Raw genomic sequence first — 18,703 nt, forward strand, 5'->3', positions numbered from 1 at the left:
TAACCTGGAGGAGGTGTGTGGGGATAAAACTTGATTGCTTCATCAATTTTAAAACATATTACGCTTAAGACGTAATGTAAAGCACTTTGGTAGGCTACTGGCTGATTTAAAAAAAGGTGAGTGACTGAGTGAGCGGTGTCGGTCTTGCCTCAGCCCGCACTAGGGATAGGATCGATTCCTATGGTTGAATTTTTTTTTGAGTTTTCAAACTTTCCGGTTCACAAACGGCCTTCAGGAATGAATGAAGTTTGAAAATCGAGGTTCCACTGTATTCATAATTATATATTGAATTAGCTGTCTGGGCTGAGGCTCGGGTGTTTGGTCAAAACATGATGAGTAGTTCTTTAGACCAACAGTAACTGTGTCACAGTGATGTTGAGCTTCATGACCGTGACTGTGGTTTTAACACTGTGTTCGTCTCATAGGATCTGAAGGAACTGAGTGGTTTGGTGACACACTTCTCTCTGCTGGTCCATGTGAGTACAAACACCAAACTCTTACATGTCAGCTCTGTGTGTGTGCGTGTGTGTGTGTGTGCACAGACAGTGCCTCCGACACACACATTTGCCTATAGCCTTTCCAGGAAGTACAATGTATTTGAGTGTGTGCTGTGTTGCCTGGTGAGACTCCGCTGAGAGAAAGTTACACAGATCAGCCCCGGCCCACTGCTCGGGCCCCAGGGGCCCCCACACCCAAGCGAGAGCAGGGGAGTCGAGAAGTAGACGAGGAAAGAGAGAGAGGGCGAGGGTGGATTTAAGAGAGGGCAGGAGGGTGGTCCAGAGGGGCAAAAAAAAGCAGCAAGCAACACATGGGAGCAGATGGAGAACAGACGGCTCAGATTATGGCTCCATCCTCAGGGGTGGAGGAAGAGGAGGACGGAGGCAGCAAGGAAGGAGAGATTAACGGAAAAAAAGAGTGAGAGTGAAGGTGTGCTTAAGTTAAAAAACAGAGGAAGGTGGGGGGGGTTAGAAGTAAGCACGTGTGGGGGCAGAAAGAGCATAGACATGTTGTTTTAGTGTCTCAGGGGTGAGAGACACCGTTAGGGGAATGATATTCCAGCGCTGAGCCGCAGTGGAAACACTGAGTGTGTTTGAGTGTGTGGTTGTTTCTGTGTCTGTTCTTGCATCATGTGATCGCTATCTACGCTCTTTGTCTGTTTTGCTTCACTGTAGCCTTCCATTGGGTGATTTCCGTGGACTCTGTATTCATCAGTAGATATTATCAGCTGCAGCTCCAGTAGAATGGTTTCTAACCTGTTTGGTTTCATTTACAAACCAGATCAAATCTCATGAAACTGCTGTGACTTTAAACCTCACTGAGGCTCAGACTGTAAATGATTGTTGTTTTTATTATGTTGATGATGAGGATGGTGATTTCTATTATACACTATAATATAATATAATATTATTGTTATTATTATTTATAATTATATTATAATTATACACATTTTAATATTAATATGATGATGAGTATCTTCATTATTAAAAATATGATGATTAAAAACTAATAATGATGATGGTTGTGATAATAATAATGGTACTACTAAGAATAAAATTAATGTTAACATATATTTTTTAAATTAATGTGATGTGATGCTGACGATTGTCATCATTATTGTTATCAAAATTATTATTATCGTTATTTTTGTTGTCTTTACTTGTTATTGTTTGATAGCTTTTTTATACAAGGGAAGAAATTTAAATTTTTGCCTTCATACCGATGGTCAACTCAGACTGAACGTTGTCCCAGCAGACTGTGGGTAGAAACCCAGAGTATTGGGGGGAAACCTACGCACAAACAGAGACTCTCTACGCCCTCGGCAATCTTAATTTTGATAGTAGTAGACAGGAAGAGAATCTTTGAATCTTGTCATTTGTGCATCGTTTAGTTCTGAAATAGTTTTCATCTGAGACATGAGTCATAAAAGGATCGGTTTCTGTTTTCACTGATATTAGTAGTATTCAAATATCTCAAAAACTGTAAAACAAGAAGCCTTGATGTGGGGATTTAAGATAAATGCTGGAGTTGAATCAGAATGCAGAGGTCAAAGGTTAAATAGGACGAAGCTGTTTGGAGAAAAGGTGAAAAAGACAAAGAAGAGGAAAGAGAGGAGAAAAAATATTGTTTGGTCAGTGTGTCAATCCAGGCCTCACTTGGAGAGAAACAGCTGCCACTCTGAATATTTCATGAAATCAACACAATAATGCACACACACACACACACACACACACATATATACCTCCCATGTTATCCTGTGCTGTGAAGCTGGATTTGGAGACATTAGAAAACAGTGCACAACAGGTGGCTGCTCTCCCACATGTGTATGCAGCAGTGTGTGTGTGTGTTAAGTGTGTGTTAAGTGTGTGTCTGGGGAGTCTGCCTCAGTCCCAGCAGGAGAAGATTGACAGCATCGAGGACAACGTCAACACAGCCGCTGCCAACGTGGAGGAGGGGACCAGGAGCCTGGGGAAGGTGTGTGTGTGTTTGCGGGTGTGTGTGGGTGGGTGCGTGCGTGCGTGCATGTGTATGTTGGGGGGTTACAGAGAGATCGATGGCACTTTGCCTCCCAGCCATTCCACAGTGTTTGTCCCTATTGATCCGTTCGAATACGGAGGAAAGCTGCAATTAAGGAAATAGAGAGAGGAGAGGGGAGGAAGAGAGGGGAGTGGGGAGGCAGAGTGATAGAGAGGTGGGATGAGAGATTGACAGGGGAGAGGGTCTACGTGTGAGTGTGTGTGCAGCATTAAGGAGGGCTTTGAATGACTGTTTAATAGTTTTTCAGAAGCGTCCAGACGACCAGCGGTGATGTGATTGGTTCTTAACGCTGAGTTTAAGACAGACAGACACAGACAGTCTGTGGCCTTACAATCAAATAAAATCTGTAGCTTTTAAAAATTGAATTTCATTAATTTCATTTTTTAAAAGCTATGTCTGTGGCTTGCACAATAAACAACAACATGTTTTCATCTGAATAATTCAAATATGTGAGACAGATGGAGGGTGACCTCTATGAGGTGACCTCTAAGGTGACCTCTGTGAGGTGACTGGTTGATGTAGTTAGCTGCATGTTAGGTGGCAGCGTGGAGTGATAAGGCAGATGAGAGGGATGTCAGATGTTTTCATGCGTTTGAAAGCTGGTAATCTGTCATCAGGACAAACGAGAACACAGACACATTCACGCACATACGTGAGCACGCGACACCCGCGGTTCTCCCCCCGTCGTCTCCAACCTGTGCCCAGTGTCCTTTTAACTCGGCTCAGTTGAAATTAAAATTCCCCTCCACTGCCACAGGGGTGAGGGAGGCAACGCTAGCTTTTGAACTAGATTAATTTAATGTTGAAGTGTTAATCAAGTGTGTGTCCCCGTGTGTACCTGCACGGTGGTGCATGTGTGGACGGTCAGAAAAACTGTCATTTAATTGCCATCAGCAAAGAGCACCTTCCACTGTGATGATAACGGCGGCAGTAACACACAGGCCACATCTCCCTCTGATTTCTCTTCAGCTCAGATACAGCACTGGCTTTGATGCAGCAGCCGACAGGTTACCTTACATCTGCACATGCAGACTGGGTTGTGCCTTTATTTCACACCTTCTGTGAACCCGGTCCCTGATCATGAAAGAATGAGACGTCCGAACTCCGAAATTACCTTTGAAATGTGCGTCTTCTGTGTTGAAATGAACGAGAATCTAATGGTTTTTCCTGCGTCTCTCCAGGCAGTGGGTTACAAGTTGGCTGTGCTGCCCATTGCTGGAGCCCTGATCGGCGGTGCGTTGGGAGGTCCGTTAGGCCTACTGGCAGGCTTTAAAGCTGCAGGAGTGGCGGGCGGCCCGGGGGGGGGGGGGCGGGGGGGGCTGGTGGGGAAACCACACACGAAAGGCCCGCAGAGCCCCCGGCAGGAGTGGCGGCCGCCCTGGGGGGAGGGGCCCTGGGCTTCGCAGGTGGAAACCTAGTCCAGAAGCGCCGCAAAGCCCAAGTAGATCTGCAGATGAAACAGCTGAGCTTACCGCCACCGGAGAACCCGCCGCAGTCCAGCAAGGACAAATGATAGTGGTTAGTGGTCACATGACCTCAGCTGCTGATGAAGGACTGGAGCTCCTGTGTTGACTGACCAATCAAACCCACAGATGATCAGTGCCGGACTTGATGCTTGAATGGCTACAGCGACTGTTCTGCTTAATGTGAACACAACAAAGCAGTTTACCTTAGCACTTTTATAAACATTCTTTTTCGTACCAAGTAAAAGTTAATTTATTTTTTACCAAGTTTTATCAATTTACTTGTCATGTGCCTAATTATGCAAGTAGCAGTCACACTGGCTAATGTAAACCACCGACTGCTGATTTACATTTAAATCAGGCGTGCCGTCACCGTAGTATTACAGTTTATTTTGAACCAGTGTGAAATCAGAAGAGATATCATTTGTAGGATAACAGTATTTGGTCTCGTGTAGGATTTTTAAATTCCTTGTGTGCCATTTATTCACCAAGTGCTTTAAATTGAAACCTAGATGTTTGACTTCTCTCGGTCTCAACACTTTGGCACAAATTTACAAACTTTTTTCTTCTCCCTCCCGCTTTAATAATTATTTTTCTTTATTTTTAAATCTTCACCACATACGTACGTTTGGTTTTGGATGCAGTTTTAGTAAACTAAGGCTTATATATTTAGAAATGCCTTTTGTTTAATGATAATGATGTATGTGTTTTTATATTTGTGTGTAAACACAGTATAAATATATACTGTAGATATACATAGAAATACAATATAAGAATTTACATACATGTTTACATATGTTAATATGTATATTATTGAAAATATATGTATATGCATATATAGACCAACACATACATATTTATAGAAAATCAATACTGCCTACAGAAAAACCAGGGATGCAACCAGTGAACAAGTGATCTAAAACAAAATATTTCTTTTTGCCAAAAAAATACTTTGCTTCAATATATAATGTGTTTTTATTGAAAGAGAGTAAAGCAGCATTAAAGTTGAGAAAAGTAGCAATAGACCAGAAAACATTTTGTAAAATGATCTTTAATTTAACTTTTTTTTTTCTGTTTCTCCTCTGAGATGACTGGTTAAGAAATGACATCACACTATCCCATGATGCTCTCCTGTAGGTGGGCTGATATGTCACTTTAAGCAGGAGCTTAATGGCCACTTATGAGAAGAGCAGGCCATGGACAGTACAAAGTTAGCGATGGTTTTCCATACTCTTGTGTTTGGCCACAAATGTTGAGTTTGAATTCCATGGACCTCAGGGATGTTGACGTTGTACCAGAGCCTTCAATCACAGTGGAGACAAAGTGGTTTTTAGAGGATCAATGTTACACGTGTGGTTGTTTTCTCCTCTACCATGATGATACCTTTTTATAAATTGGCTTCCGTGATATAGTACAAATTCAGAACATTTTCCTATCCTTGACATCAATTCCAAATGTCTATTTTGTGCCCCCTGAAAACACGGCATGTCCCTTTAACTGTTATTTGAACAGCTTGATTTAAAAAAAATAAAAAATAAAATTAACAGAAAAGACTGATGCCAAATGCGGTTCCGAAGATTGGCAAAGTGGTACAAAAAGACTGGCAACTTGTGGTTGTCGGGTGAAACTACAAGTAAAAAGCTTTTTAGAAATGCAAGAGGGGAAATAAACGGTTCGTTTAATCCTTGTTTCTGTAATAATTTGACTTCATTTGTGAATGAATAACTTAAATTACTCAAATTCTTGACTTATTGCTGATGAACCTGTCGACAGCATGATGTTGCCACCAGCAGGCTCCATGATGGGGGACAAGAACCCCGTTCACGTGGTCAATAAAAACCTTACTACAAACGCACACAGGGAATCCTTACACCACCCTCTTGGCTGCAGTGCTATAGAACAGAACAGAAAAAGAAAGAAAACAGGCAACGGCGTCTTTATCTGTTAGCATTTAGTACCAGGGAGAGAGAGTGTGCATCTCAATCAGCAGGAGACGCTCTGTATCACTGTCTTCTGTCTCAAGTCTATTTGTTGTATTTGTACAATATGTTTGTCTTCCTTCAAAACTACAAGGGTGTGTGTGTGTGTGTGTGTGCGCGCGCGTAGAAGACACAAGATACAGCTACTTCAAACTGATTCACTGTAAAGACCTGTGCTAAATTCATTTTCCTACAGCTGTTCATGTTGAGATGCAGTCGTGAGGTCACCTTGAAGTTGAGAACCCATAGATAAGAACCATAAACTGGAGTGAGGGAACTGTTCTTTAGTTTCTTCCGTAGAATATAGGCTGGTGGGAAGAAAATTAAAAAAAAAAAAAAAAGACCTCTGTATTTAATTTAGACCAACAACGAGACTCCCATGTAGCACAAACATATTTACAAACTCCAAAAAAAAAAAAGAAGGTAAAAACACTTCTCATGATGCGTCTGATGCCCCAAACCCTCTGCCCACAAACATTTCATCAGTAACCCTTTCCTTATAATCCAAAATAAAACTTGTATGTGAAAGAGTTATGAAAATATAGGTTATTCCCACATGGTTGAGTCATGAACTGTGCCACCGTCTTCTCCTTCACTCCTTCTGTCTCCCCCCTCTTTTTTCAGTAAGGGTGCTGGGTGTTGCTTTTCTGTCCCGTTAGTCTGTCCCAACCCTAACCCCCTCCCAGTCCCAGGGCGTGGCATTGAGTCACAGAATTGCCAAAAGTCCAATCACGTCACAGCTCGTCACGGTCTCTGAGGATGGTGTATCGGGTCTCGCTGGGCGCCAGTTTTTGGAACGAGCTGTCTGGTGGGTTGCTGGCAGCTTCTCCTCCGATATCCTCCTGAGGAGAAGAAATCAGTCATGGACACATGGTCACATTTCACCTACAGAAGCGAGCATCATTTGGGGCACTATGGGATGTGTGTGTGTGCTGCTGTCTGACCTGTCCAGGGGTGCTGTCAGTGGGGTCTGGACCATGGTGGAACTCACGGTGAAGTTTTCCAGAGTGAAGGTCCAACACAAACTGTCTTAATTTGCCAGGAACGCTGCAAAATGAGAAGAAAAAAACCTGCCATCATGCCGTTTTCCCCCACGAGATTTTTCAGATCTTTGTTTGTCCTGAACAAAGACTGCCCTTTGTTTAGGAGAGACTGTTTTTGTGCTTTGTTAGTTCAACTCTTGAGCTCACAAGCAAAACAAAGCTGAGACTAAAGAATCATTTTTGGGTTCTGACTTCTGGATCCCTAGTCTGTAATCAGTCAAAAAAAAGGCTACGAATCACAAACAATCAGAAACACATTGTTGATCCACAGTCTGGGAAGTGTTGGTGTTGGTTTAGTAAAAGAAATAAAATAAAAAGATTAGTAAAATGTATTCAAATATGTGAAATTTGTTCGAGCTTCAGTTAGTCAAATTACCCAAACCTGCAGCCTTTCACATGTTCATGGGTTCAAACCTTTACGAAGTTTACGAAGTGGGTGTGGTTAGAGCTTTTAAATTTGTATGAACGTCTGATAAAGATAAGAATTAAAAGATTTGACCACAACATTCAAATATTTTTGAATGTATATGTGTTCGTGCACAAAACGCACAGACTGTGCACATTCCTGCAGTCCAACAATAAAAATCCAGATACTTGAGTTACTGAGCAGGTCAGACTCTAAGTGCTCATATGAGATGAAAACGCTGGTGACAGGATTCCCGGCAGACATGTCATTAAGCCACATTAATCCATATCAATGTGCTTCTGTGAATTGCGCTTATTAACGACAGGTCATAAGCCGTCGGGACGACATGCAGACACACAAACACGTATGTGTAACATACACACTGCGCAAATGTTGTTAAGAGCTGTGTGCCACATGCTGTGGTGATGTGATGAAATTAGCCGGTGGAAGCCGGTCAGTCCTCGAGGCTACTGTCTATCTGACCACACTCTGATTGGGGTCTCGGGAGGCGGCCGAGAGGAGGGGGCAGAATAAATAAGATTAAATTAGATTAGACTGGATTAGTTTAGCACTTATTGCACATGCCAAATCATGTCACATTAGCTCCGGTGTCCTGGCCCATTTATAAAGAAGAGATTTTCAGAGGTGTGACATTTCTCTGAACACAGAATGGTGATTTGTGCTTCTGTCCCCAGTGTGTAATGACATTAACTTTATTTCAAAAGATCCCGTTATGAACAATTTCACCTGTGGTTAAATTATATTATTTGTGAATGACCTTCGTTGTAATTATTTGTTTTAGCTTTGAACTTTTATTTTGGTAGCGGTTAATTATATTTCACTTCCTGTTCACGGAAGTAAAATTTGACCGGAAATCAAGCAAAATAATGGTTGACAACTTAAACGTAACAGTGAAACTCGGTATTTTAAAGCTAAAGTACAAGAACGAAAAGTTCGATTCAGTAAAGTAAGGGCGAAAAGTACTTATAAAAATTAAGGTCCAGTCGAATTTGAAGCAAGATAAAGACTGGATAGTACATTTTTTGTTGCTTTTTGTTAATCAGTTTTAATTACATTTTGCGCTAAATCGCTACGATGCTAATGTCAAATATTTATTTTGTCTGTATAACGGTATCATGTAAGTAAGATGTCATGTCGTCAAATCTTTCAAAACATTAATTTTTTTCCTGCTAGGAAGGAAGCTACGGTACGCGCTTGACCACCTGTCGTCACTGGTTCATCGACATCGACGCGGACGACAGCAACAGCGATGACGAAGAAATACGACATTATACGGAAGCTGCGCCAATTTCATTGGTGAGTTCGAACTATATTTTGCTTATATATTTTTTTGTTTGTTTGTTTTTTGTCAGCAATGAAGTAGATTTACTAGTAGTAATTTGGTGAACAGTAAGATGAGACTCCATTACATGGGAAGCCAAGCTTGGATAAGAGCATGATGATTTGTTTTATAATCTGTGAATTTCAGCGGCCGAAAAAGGTCAGGAAATCATATTTTCAACATTTTAAGTGTATAAGTATGAGAGTAGATACATACCTGAGGTCTTTGTAGTCTGGAAAGACATACATGTGTCTGAATGAGTCTATGGCAATGACGGGGCAGTCGGCTGGAGTTTTCTGGATATGGAGAAGAGGATGACGGAACTTATCGCAGTCCGCGTGGAGAAAGTTTATGGAACCTGAGGATTGGAGAGGGGATGTCACAAAGTAAAAGGTCTGCACATTAAAGATTTTGTTTTCAAGACCAAACCACCGTCTTGGCATATTTGAACACTTCGTTTACCTTTCTCAGTGATGAGCTGGCGCGCTACTTCATGTTGGAATTTCTCTAAGCTTTCTGCGTCATCTTTCACATGGAACAAAATGAGGAAAGGAATCCCTTCTTCAGTTAACTCCTGGAGAGAAAAGGGAGGGAAAAAACACAGGGGTGAAAAACTGATGGAGTCAAAGCTCACCTGGTGTCTGTGCTGATTTTCATTGTTCATACAGTATGTAGCTGGTAAAAGTAACCATACATTGATCTACATGTAAACATTTGTTAGCCATGTTGAAAAACAGGTAAAAGAGTCTGGCTCAAACAAAAACAAAAACAAAAACGAATTTAACAGACCTATGCTGTTAATGTTCTAGTGCAAATCTCAGACAAACCTCTCCATTTTCAAACGTGATCTCTCGCACCAGAGGCACACACTTATCCTGGGTCCAGGCATAAGTCAGGTCAAAGTTGCTGAGGGAGCCGAGGTAGATCATGTCAGGCGCATTTTCGCCCGATGGTTTGTAGAGGACATTGTCTCCACTGAAACGCTCGGGTTCAGAGACAGCACTAGTAGAAAAAAAAAAGAAGAAGAGAGGTTTAGGATTATAAATCATACTAGAAAAATATAATTCAATCTTGAGAACTAAATTTGAACAGTGATTCACCCAAAGGCAGCTGAGAAAGAACAATCGTCTCGCAGTATGTTGGCAACTTTTTCATATGTGTGATAACCGTCGGAGTCTTTCTTCTCAACGTAAGCAATGATGTTTCTTTTAGACCTCTGTACAAGGAAAATGTGAACGTTAAAGGTTATACGTGGTTATAACAATATATAATATAAAATGTATTATTATTATTTTATAGTCAGCATGTGCCTTTGTTTCCTTACATCCAGAGAATTAACTTCCTCGAGTGAGTGCAGCTCTTTCACGGGGTCGACCTGCTGCTGGCGTATGAAGTCTGCAATAGCCACCACCGACCTCTGACCCCTGTACTCCCTCTTCATCATCATCCCATTGCGGAACAACTTCAACGTGGGATACTTGGTGATGCGGTACCGCTGGGCAATGTCGGCTGCACATTCATGAGAAGGGAACGGTAAGAAGAACATTTTAATTGATGAAGATGAGAATCGAAAAAACTCATGAAGAAGCGTGAGCAGAGATGGCAGTTAAACCTCAGTCTGGAGACACTGCCTTCAGTAAGCTCTGAGCTCTGATCTGCCACATGAAAGCTGTCCCCCCGCCAAGAGTAAATATTCTCTGTGCACACAGTTAGTGTGTGTGTGTATGGCAGGTGTCAATCTCTCTGCAGGGTGTCTTTAAGCCTCCAGTCTTCACAGGATGCAGCAGTTTTGTCATTAGACTTCAAACAGTTTGCAGATCATCAATAATTCCCTTTAATTTGCTTTATCTCAAAAGGCTGAGGCCTACGGTTTATGTCCCTGTGCTTTGGTGTGTGGGCCATCTATGTGGATCCAATATACAGCAGTCAGAGTGTGCGACCTTTTTTTGTTGTAGTGGGTAATGGCCACACGTTTTTCATAAAATATAAACGGATCCTACATTTACATTTTAAGTAGCTTAAATAAACACAATATACTGTTAATATTGTATTTATATAGACTGATAACAGTAAAAAAATATACAGTATATGTAGGCCCTATTATGGTAAGTTGATATATAGTCTCTGTAAATGTTACAGTTTATTCTTAATGCTTATGCATCTTGTGGACAAAATTGGAAAGAAAACAATTTACTCACAGTGTTGGTCACAGTCCACACGGGCAAACACCACCTGCTTGGTCTCAGGGAACTCCTCCCGCACCACGTTGGATGCCTCCTCAAAAATGGGATGGAGCATCTGACTGAACCTACACCTGCAGGGTCATAGTTGGATGTGGTCAGAGCTCCAAGTAATATCTATTTATTTATTAACACTCAGGACAATGACGTTGATTTTTGTAGAACTAACCAGTAGCTGAACGACTTGAGCAATTCTAATGACAATAACTTCTTCACATATGTGGTGCAGGATTCATTAAAAAAATTGTTTCAGAGGCAAATTAGGTTCTAACGCTGGACTCATTTTAAACAGGAGTTTATTGAGGGAGGTAAAACATCAAACTTACCAGTCAGCATAAAAGTTAACCAATGCTACCCCAGCATTATCTGTGAGAGAAACATAATACACAAAATACATTTTAACATTGCAATGTCTGATTATTTAACACTTATCAACATTATCAATATAAAACTGCTTTACTGCTTTTCAATGGTGGTAACAAAAAAAAAACAAAGAAGAAAAAAAAACCCATGCAGTCACAAGTAAACATTTGTACAGTATTATGAAGCATGAGAATAATTCATTTCATTTAGAGAGCAACAATGTTTTAGACAATCAGTATGATGGTGCAGTTTCTCTGGTTATACTGTGATGAATTGTTACCAACCGTTCCATTCACACCACTACTCAATTTAAAAATGGTCGGTGATCATAATCTTCTACCTTATTGACTGTTTTGCAGAAGTGTTAAAAAAACAATGGCCAGTTTCCAGAGAACTGTTTACAGAGCGTCTGTTTCTCAAAGAAACATGGTGATAGTGAGTATTTAGCGGTGCTGACAGCAACTGCCTGAAGCTATGTGTATTAATGGGCCATTTTAAGCAACTGCCATTCAAACAATAACAGCCTTCGCCACACCTTTGAGTCATAAAAATCAAGACTCTTACTTAAGACTTCATCGATGTTGCCCGAGTCCAGACTGATGATTTCGGCTACACCAGACGTAGAGAGGCCTATCACCTAAAGACACACATGAAACACAGATAAGCAGTTAAACTTAAAAAAAGGAACTGGTTATTTACAGCAACACAACACAGGGGTAAGAAGAAACACTGACTATCAATGAGAGCGCAGGAAAACAGGTCTGTCAGCATCCTGTTTTAACCCGCAGATGACAAAACAGTCAAATACTAGAACTTGTCTTTCGAATACTGCTTATGTCAGTACTGTGCTTTACTTGCTTCTTAGTCAGATTATCTCAGTGCGTTGCTTTTTTACAGACAATTCCTAACAAAACTCCTTAATGGTAGATTCCAGATTTTTCATGGCCATTTACTTCCGTAACAAAACATCAAAAGAAATCACCAGTAATTAAATTATTTGTGCACATTGTTGTTAACATAGGCTTAAACATATAACAACACAGGGGTGGAGGAAAATGCGTAGATAAAAAGTGATAAAGACAGTTATAGTGGCTAAAGGAGTTTGAAAAAAAGTGACTAAAATGTATATTGTTACTACTTCATAATAGGATATTATTAATAAAATACATTGTAAATATTTAACATTTTAGAAGCATTTCATAAAAGTATACATAGCGTATGCAGTAAGAATAAATCATATAAGGGAGGATGTCAATAAAATTTAGTTTGGACTGATCAGAGGTGTACAGCACCGGCAGCAGACTCTAAAGATCACCAGGCTACATTGCTGTGACCTGACCTGCTGTGAACAACTACCTACTCTGATGTTTCCCTCATCAAGTGAATTATTCTGTATTGAGTGGGCAGTGACTCATCTGTAAACCTAGTTTACATTAAACAAAACTTTTGACAGGCCTTAGGCATTCACAATGTCACTACAGTAGGCCTTGGGGGCAGGGAGGGGCACATACATGCTCAGTGTTTACAAGATAAATTCCTGCAGCTTGCATAGGGAAACTGTTAATGATTTACAACACTCATTAAAACACCAGGGATGTCCAACTTCAGGATTTTTGTTTGTTTTGTTGTGTGTTTACAAATCAACTTATCAAACCCTCAAATCCTCTGTCAGTTGCCTTGAATGCAAAACACTTTCCAACAGTTTTATTCTTTTTACAGTTTTAAATAATGGAGTTAACTGAGGCAGCTAACCAAAGATCCTTGTTAATTATAGCGACGATGTGTTCAAATGCTGGGAAGGGCAGTGAAGTCTGTGAACCTGTGTGTCTGAAGTGTTTCAGGGTGAAATAAGTCTCACTTATGTCTGCAAAGACGACTTAATTAATGCCTTATCTACATTTTTTTCCACTTTTGACATTGCTAACACTATCTGTCCATCAGTACAAAACAGATGGTGTTCTTTTTTAGGTTTCTCAGAAAAACATTTTCTTTAAATGAACAGCAAAAAGAACAAAAACTTTATTTTATAAAATGTGTAAATTTTAATTTGTCTCAAACAGACAAAGATGACCATTTTGATTTATACTGTTGTAAATACATGTAATTAGAGATACCAGACAAACAACTGTAGCCACAATTACAACATTTGTAACAAATTAATTCTGTTTTGAGTGACCTGCTTTTTATTATTTAATCACAAGTTTAATTATGTAAAAACACTCAACTGATTCTCTTTTATTCTTACATTATAAATCTTAACCATTTTATATAAACACAAAATAGTCAGACAGAATTCCCATAATGAACAGGCACTGTAAAATGGGCCACTGAGGTTTCATCTCCATTTAACAAAATGTATTAATAATTTCCCATTATACCTTCTAGTCAGGAAGCAAAAAGGGTCTATATACATGAAGCTAGCATATAGTCAGGAAGCAACAAGGGTCTATATACATGAAGCTAGCATAGACCAAAGAACTTAACTGACCTCGCTTATGTTGTAAATCATAAAACTTTTGGTCCTAACATTTTTATTTTACATTTAAAATTCAGAAGCTGCATCAATCTGGGCATTTAAACAGGTAACAATGGTCAACTGGGTGTTTTTTGCATGTATTTATTAGTTGTAAGTCGGTTTTGTCAGGAAAACAACCATTAACAACCATGAAATTCCTGTTTATCCTAGTGTGATCTGCTGCAGGGTTATTAGAAATACTACAGTGGGAGTCGTTGAAGTATCGCTGAGCAACTTAAATCTCAACTTTCAAGTTTTCCTACAGGCCTGAACTGCACTCTACCTAGTTCCGGGTTGTCAGCCAATAAGAATGAGCCACAACAGAGGAATTCACCAACCGGCGAGCATCACTGTGAGGCACATCAGAGTCCATCAGTGACTTTAAGTGTCTATACAAAAATAATAATAACAAGACTGGACATATATATTGTAGTTCAACCACACTGCTAGACAAAAAGTGACAACAACCATAGGATGATAATAAGTATCACTCCCGATGTCGTCTGAAAACATGATAGCAGTTAAAGCTAATGAGGGGCTAAAGTTCTCAACAAAGTTAGTGCATTTAAACTCCATGTGTTTTGTCTGAAATCATGTTCAGTGTATCATACCTGAACTATATCGACTGTAAAATGAGAATAGTGATGTTAAATTACTGAAGCTAATGTTATTCCATACTACCGGCAGCTGGATAACTGGGTTAGTTACGGCAGTGAACACTGGATGAGATTCGATCGAGAGGTCCCATTGCTGAACCCGGGTAAAATCCAAAGTTCCGAAGGAGAAAGTGCTTATAACCCCCGTTACTTCTAAAGCCACGTCTCATGTCATCAGAGACTGCTCGTAGCTCGGCTAGCATGCAGCTAACTAAGGTTAGCTCCTAGCTGCTAATAGAATGAGGGTCTTTAAAAAGCTTCAACGCAGAGACTTACCAGCAGTAACAGTGTGAATTGGCGAGTTTGTAGAGGTGGAGATACTGATAACCGATTCATTGTACAGTGATGTTCTGTTGTTGGAGGCTGCCGGTGCTCTTTGGTCCAATCCTGTCCAAACGCCGCTGTACTCCCCGTAGCAGGAAACTGATGGCGAACAGATCTCAGGGTGACAACGGAAGCAGGAGAGGCGCTTCCTTGTAGCATTGTAGGAAATGTAGTTTCTCGATAGACTGAAATACTTGCCCGAGTGGGAAAGAAAACACCAGAAATGGCTCCTATCGTGTAGAGCACTTCGCTGATGGGTATTGTAGTATATTTTTAGCCAAGACGGCAGCGATTTAACGGGTCGTCTTGGAAGAAAACTTCTCAAATTTTCATCAGAGGAACAAGAAAGTCATAAGGTAAATAGAAAGAACAAAGACGAAAAACTCGTTTAAGGAACCTTTTGGTACATACACGACATCAGCGTTACTCAGTTTACACGATGTCAAACTTTGTGCTTCTTCACTCGCGCTTATGAATAACTGATTTCTGTTAAACTGGGATAGTTGCATCATTGTGTTTTTGTATAATGTGGTGCCCATTTTGTCTTTTATCCCCAAGCAGAGCAAAACGAATTTTATGCTACGAAGTGGTGTTTCAGAGACCTATATCTCACCAAAACTATTTTAAGTCAGTCTCTAGTAAAAGTCTGTATTGATCTACATGTGTTTTGTGTAAACACTTACACTACCGAAGTGTATATATATGTATGTATATATTTTTTAAAACCCTGCAAAAATACACAACGTAAGTGTCGTGTTAAACGTTAACTGTCCAGTGGTCCAGTTGGTTGTACAGAGTCCACTTAAAAAAAGTTGCAATTTCTTAAATGTTCATACCATTTATAACAACAATGTCTGCAAAAAGTGCACTCTTAGATCCCTCTAGATCCCACAAGCCATTGCAACTGAAGCGTCCCACACCATGACAACATCAACCCTCTTTTGGTCACAGTTTGGAGCGTTTTATTTTCTTTCTTTGGTCACAGTTTGGAGCGTTTTATTTTGATTTTTGGTTCACCAAACAGGACACACTGTGTCCCTCAAACAAGTTGGAACAGCTATTACATTTATTGTTAATTTGTCCCTCACCACATACATTTAGCAGCGGTTGATGTAGTGTTGTTTAGTCGTGACAGGCCCTAAATTTGTCCTCTCCTGCAATTTCTTTTAATTGAAAACAAACAATACTGTCAAGGCACTACTGCCAGCCCTGCTCACAACCAACACTGTCAACACCGTTAACTTGCATTTGAGCGGTCAAAATGATTTTTTTATAAATCAGAAGTAAACACACCTTTTTGTCAAATATAAATTATTAGTTCAGTTTTAAACTTAATATTGTTTCAGTCCTATCAGAGTTGATTAGACTGACAATAACAGTTCACTGCTCTCTATGTTGTCAACATGGGCAGTATTGTCTTGGCAGTTACTTGTGGGAGCAGGTGGGCTGGTCTCAGTATGTGGGTGATCCTCTTCTCTCCCTGGCAGGAGCCGGGATCAGGGCAGGTAGGAGATCTGGACGTGTCTTCACTCCAACCAAGGATGCACTGAACTGGGAAACATCTGCTAAAGTCTGCCCTTCACCACAGCCATGGTGAGCATCCATAATACACTTACACACACACACACACACAATGAGGATCCCAGAAGACTTTTTTTTTTGCAGTGGTAACTAAGTGTCTCAGCTGAACTACAGTCATCTATTATTCTCTCTCAGGAGTCATCACCATTGAGACTGTGTAACAGTCATAATTGTGTTTGCTATAACTGCTCAATTATGAGGCAGATTAAGGAGGTATGTTGAATTGAAACTGAGCGTTAATATTTTATGTGCTGAAGCCGTAGGGGGTTCACAGTGTGTGTGAGTGTGTGTGAGAAACAGATGGATTTAGAGGAAGATCTGTCCCTTTGTGCCACTCTGAATATCATTACTGAGAAACAACACAATTACAGTAACTATAACCCCCCAACCCAAAAAAATTAAATAGCAATAACATTTATCTATGCTGATTCATTGTTGAGTCATCATTTTTTATCAACACTTGATTCAAGGTTGATTCAGGCCTTTTTTTAAATTATAAAGCATTATATTTAAAGCATTTTTACTTTAGATGAAATCAAACATGAACAAACGATTGTAATGGTAGAAGATGGCATATCATATTAGTTATTATTCTTTTTTAAATTATCAAGGAAAAGTCTCCAGCTTCCATACCACCTAGTCCTTAAATCCCAGGTGTCAGGGAAGTCATCCAGTGTCAAAACTTTGCCAAATCACCATGCAGACTACAACTGTGATTCTGGGTTTAAATCCTTGGTATCATTCAGTTTGTTTCGCTATATAAATTGTTATGTTTTCAAATCAACACAATCTTCACAATCACAATCAGCCTCTTTAATCTGGGGAAAATGATTTCAAGATTTGTGCAGGAAGTAGAACAAAAATATCAACTTAGGAACAGACCCATACATTAAGTTGACCAACAGAAATCCAGCAGTTGGTCAGGTGACCTGCCCCTCAAATCCTCACAAAATGTCAGGACTTGTTCTTAACAATCATGACTTGTTTCTGATCAGGTTTATACATTCATGTGGTGGTAAATATCTGCATGGTCCACAAGGCCTGGTCTCACCTGGGCTTTTCAACAGAATATCTTTAAAAAATGGATTTCCTAATAGATTTTGAAGAAATTGTCTGGAGATGTGGATTACGTTGTAGAAAAAGAGAGGAATTCAATTTTGATTGTGACCCAGACATGGATTGAAGGTATTGATGTCGAGGTTCGTGAGTGGTCTTCAGGGTCTGACTCTCAGTCTTTCTATAGTTCATTGATTCTTGATTGTCTGATTGTTTGCTCCATAAATATCAACATAATTAATGACTGACGCTTTTGACAGAAATGTCTTTGTCAAAGCTAATGTCTTCTAGTTATAAGAACTCTCTCAGACATGTTCAGTTTGCAGTATTAGGAAATAGTGAGAAGCTCGAAGCTGCTCCTCTCTGGCTGATTAAATGTAAAAATTAGATTTCTTTTTATTCACTTGGTGATAATAGCATTTCTTTTTTTTTTTGTCATTATGATGGTGAGAGTCTGTAGTGGTCACACTGTCTTAGTGCACGGCTGATTCCATCTGACCGCCCTCACTCTTTTTTGACTGCTCCAGCCATTTCCCTCCGTCCTTCCGCATTTCACATTGCACCAATTGATTTCTTGTTTGTTTTTCCAGCTGATTATGTCCCTCTACTCGGATTTGCCGATGGGCACTTTGCACCCTGCAGTTTAATTGGACATTTAATTAGATCACAGTTTTAGTCCAATTAGACTCAGAGGTGTGGGAGATGGGGAATGGAGGGGAGAAAAGGCAAAAGTCCCCAAGCTCCCTTTCCCTTTCCCTCCCCCTCTCCCTCTGTCTCTTTCACTCTCTCTCTCTCTTCTCGTTTTCTCTTTTTTAAGTTTCTCATCGAACAGTTTTTCTTCGTCTGTCTTTTCCATCCATCTCTCTTCCTCTCTCCTGAAGGCAACGCATTAGTGACGCAATGGTCCAATGCAAGACACGCAGCTCTCCTGATTCCTAGATTGTTGTCAACAACAGCTGACACCCTCTTGCTTATTCTCTCTCTCTCTCTCTCTCTCGCTCTCCCTCTCTGCATTATGCACATCCACTAACACATTTTTACACCAGTTTGTCTTTGAACAGGTTAAACTGGAACCAGTATATTACCAGTTCATTCTCCGTGACTGTGTCAGATCCTGGTCGGTCATGCGTCAGGGTTTCAGGATCTGTAGCTTCACAGAGAAGCACCTAAGTGACAATTTTTTTGTTTCTCTCACACTTG

The 18,703-nt window shown here is 40.2% G+C and overlaps 3 protein-coding genes across 4 annotated transcripts in view; 2 read left to right on the plus strand and 1 right to left on the minus strand.

The window, feature by feature from the left end:
- stx17 (syntaxin 17) overlaps nucleotides 1-5,197 on the plus strand; it is a 9,802-nt gene extending 4,605 nt beyond the window's left edge. The window contains exons 5-9 of the mRNA XM_025061484.1: nucleotides 1-13; nucleotides 426-476; nucleotides 2,386-2,472; nucleotides 3,717-3,816; nucleotides 3,900-5,197. Coding sequence (XP_024917252.1) covers nucleotides 1-13; nucleotides 426-476; nucleotides 2,386-2,472; nucleotides 3,717-3,816; nucleotides 3,900-4,048 — 400 coding nt within the window. The 3' untranslated portion in view covers nucleotides 4,049-5,197. The remainder of the gene's footprint in view (nucleotides 14-425; nucleotides 477-2,385; nucleotides 2,473-3,716; nucleotides 3,817-3,899) is intronic.
- erp44 (endoplasmic reticulum protein 44) lies at nucleotides 5,034-14,989 on the minus strand. Its single transcript, XM_008323025.3, has 11 exons — nucleotides 14,819-14,989; nucleotides 11,936-12,008; nucleotides 11,335-11,374; nucleotides 10,967-11,082; nucleotides 10,093-10,277; nucleotides 9,869-9,984; nucleotides 9,596-9,770; nucleotides 9,231-9,342; nucleotides 8,985-9,126; nucleotides 6,922-7,024; nucleotides 5,034-6,819 (listed from the first exon to the last, which is right to left on the minus strand). The coding sequence occupies exons 1-11, from the start codon at nucleotides 14,876-14,878 to the stop codon at nucleotides 6,712-6,714; spliced, it is 1,230 nt and encodes a 409-aa protein (XP_008321247.2). The 5' UTR covers nucleotides 14,879-14,989; the 3' UTR covers nucleotides 5,034-6,711.
- The window catches only part of invs (inversin), a 25,131-nt gene continuing 16,602 nt past the window's right edge, over nucleotides 10,175-18,703 (plus strand). Inside the window, exons 1-2 of one of the 2 annotated variants that reach the window (XM_008323024.3) lie at nucleotides 10,175-10,301; nucleotides 16,354-16,459. In XM_008323024.3, the coding sequence (XP_008321246.1) occupies nucleotides 16,457-16,459 (3 nt within the window). In that variant the 5' untranslated portion in view covers nucleotides 10,175-10,301; nucleotides 16,354-16,456. Of the gene's footprint in view, nucleotides 10,302-15,101; nucleotides 15,223-16,353; nucleotides 16,460-18,703 lie in introns of those variants that run through there. The other variant, XM_008323023.3, reaches the window with a different exon arrangement.

Source organism: Cynoglossus semilaevis, chromosome 13, assembly GCF_000523025.1.
Source record: "Cynoglossus semilaevis isolate Cse_v1.0 chromosome 13, Cse_v1.0, whole genome shotgun sequence".
Classification (NCBI taxonomy): Eukaryota; Metazoa; Chordata; class Actinopteri; order Pleuronectiformes; family Cynoglossidae; genus Cynoglossus; species Cynoglossus semilaevis.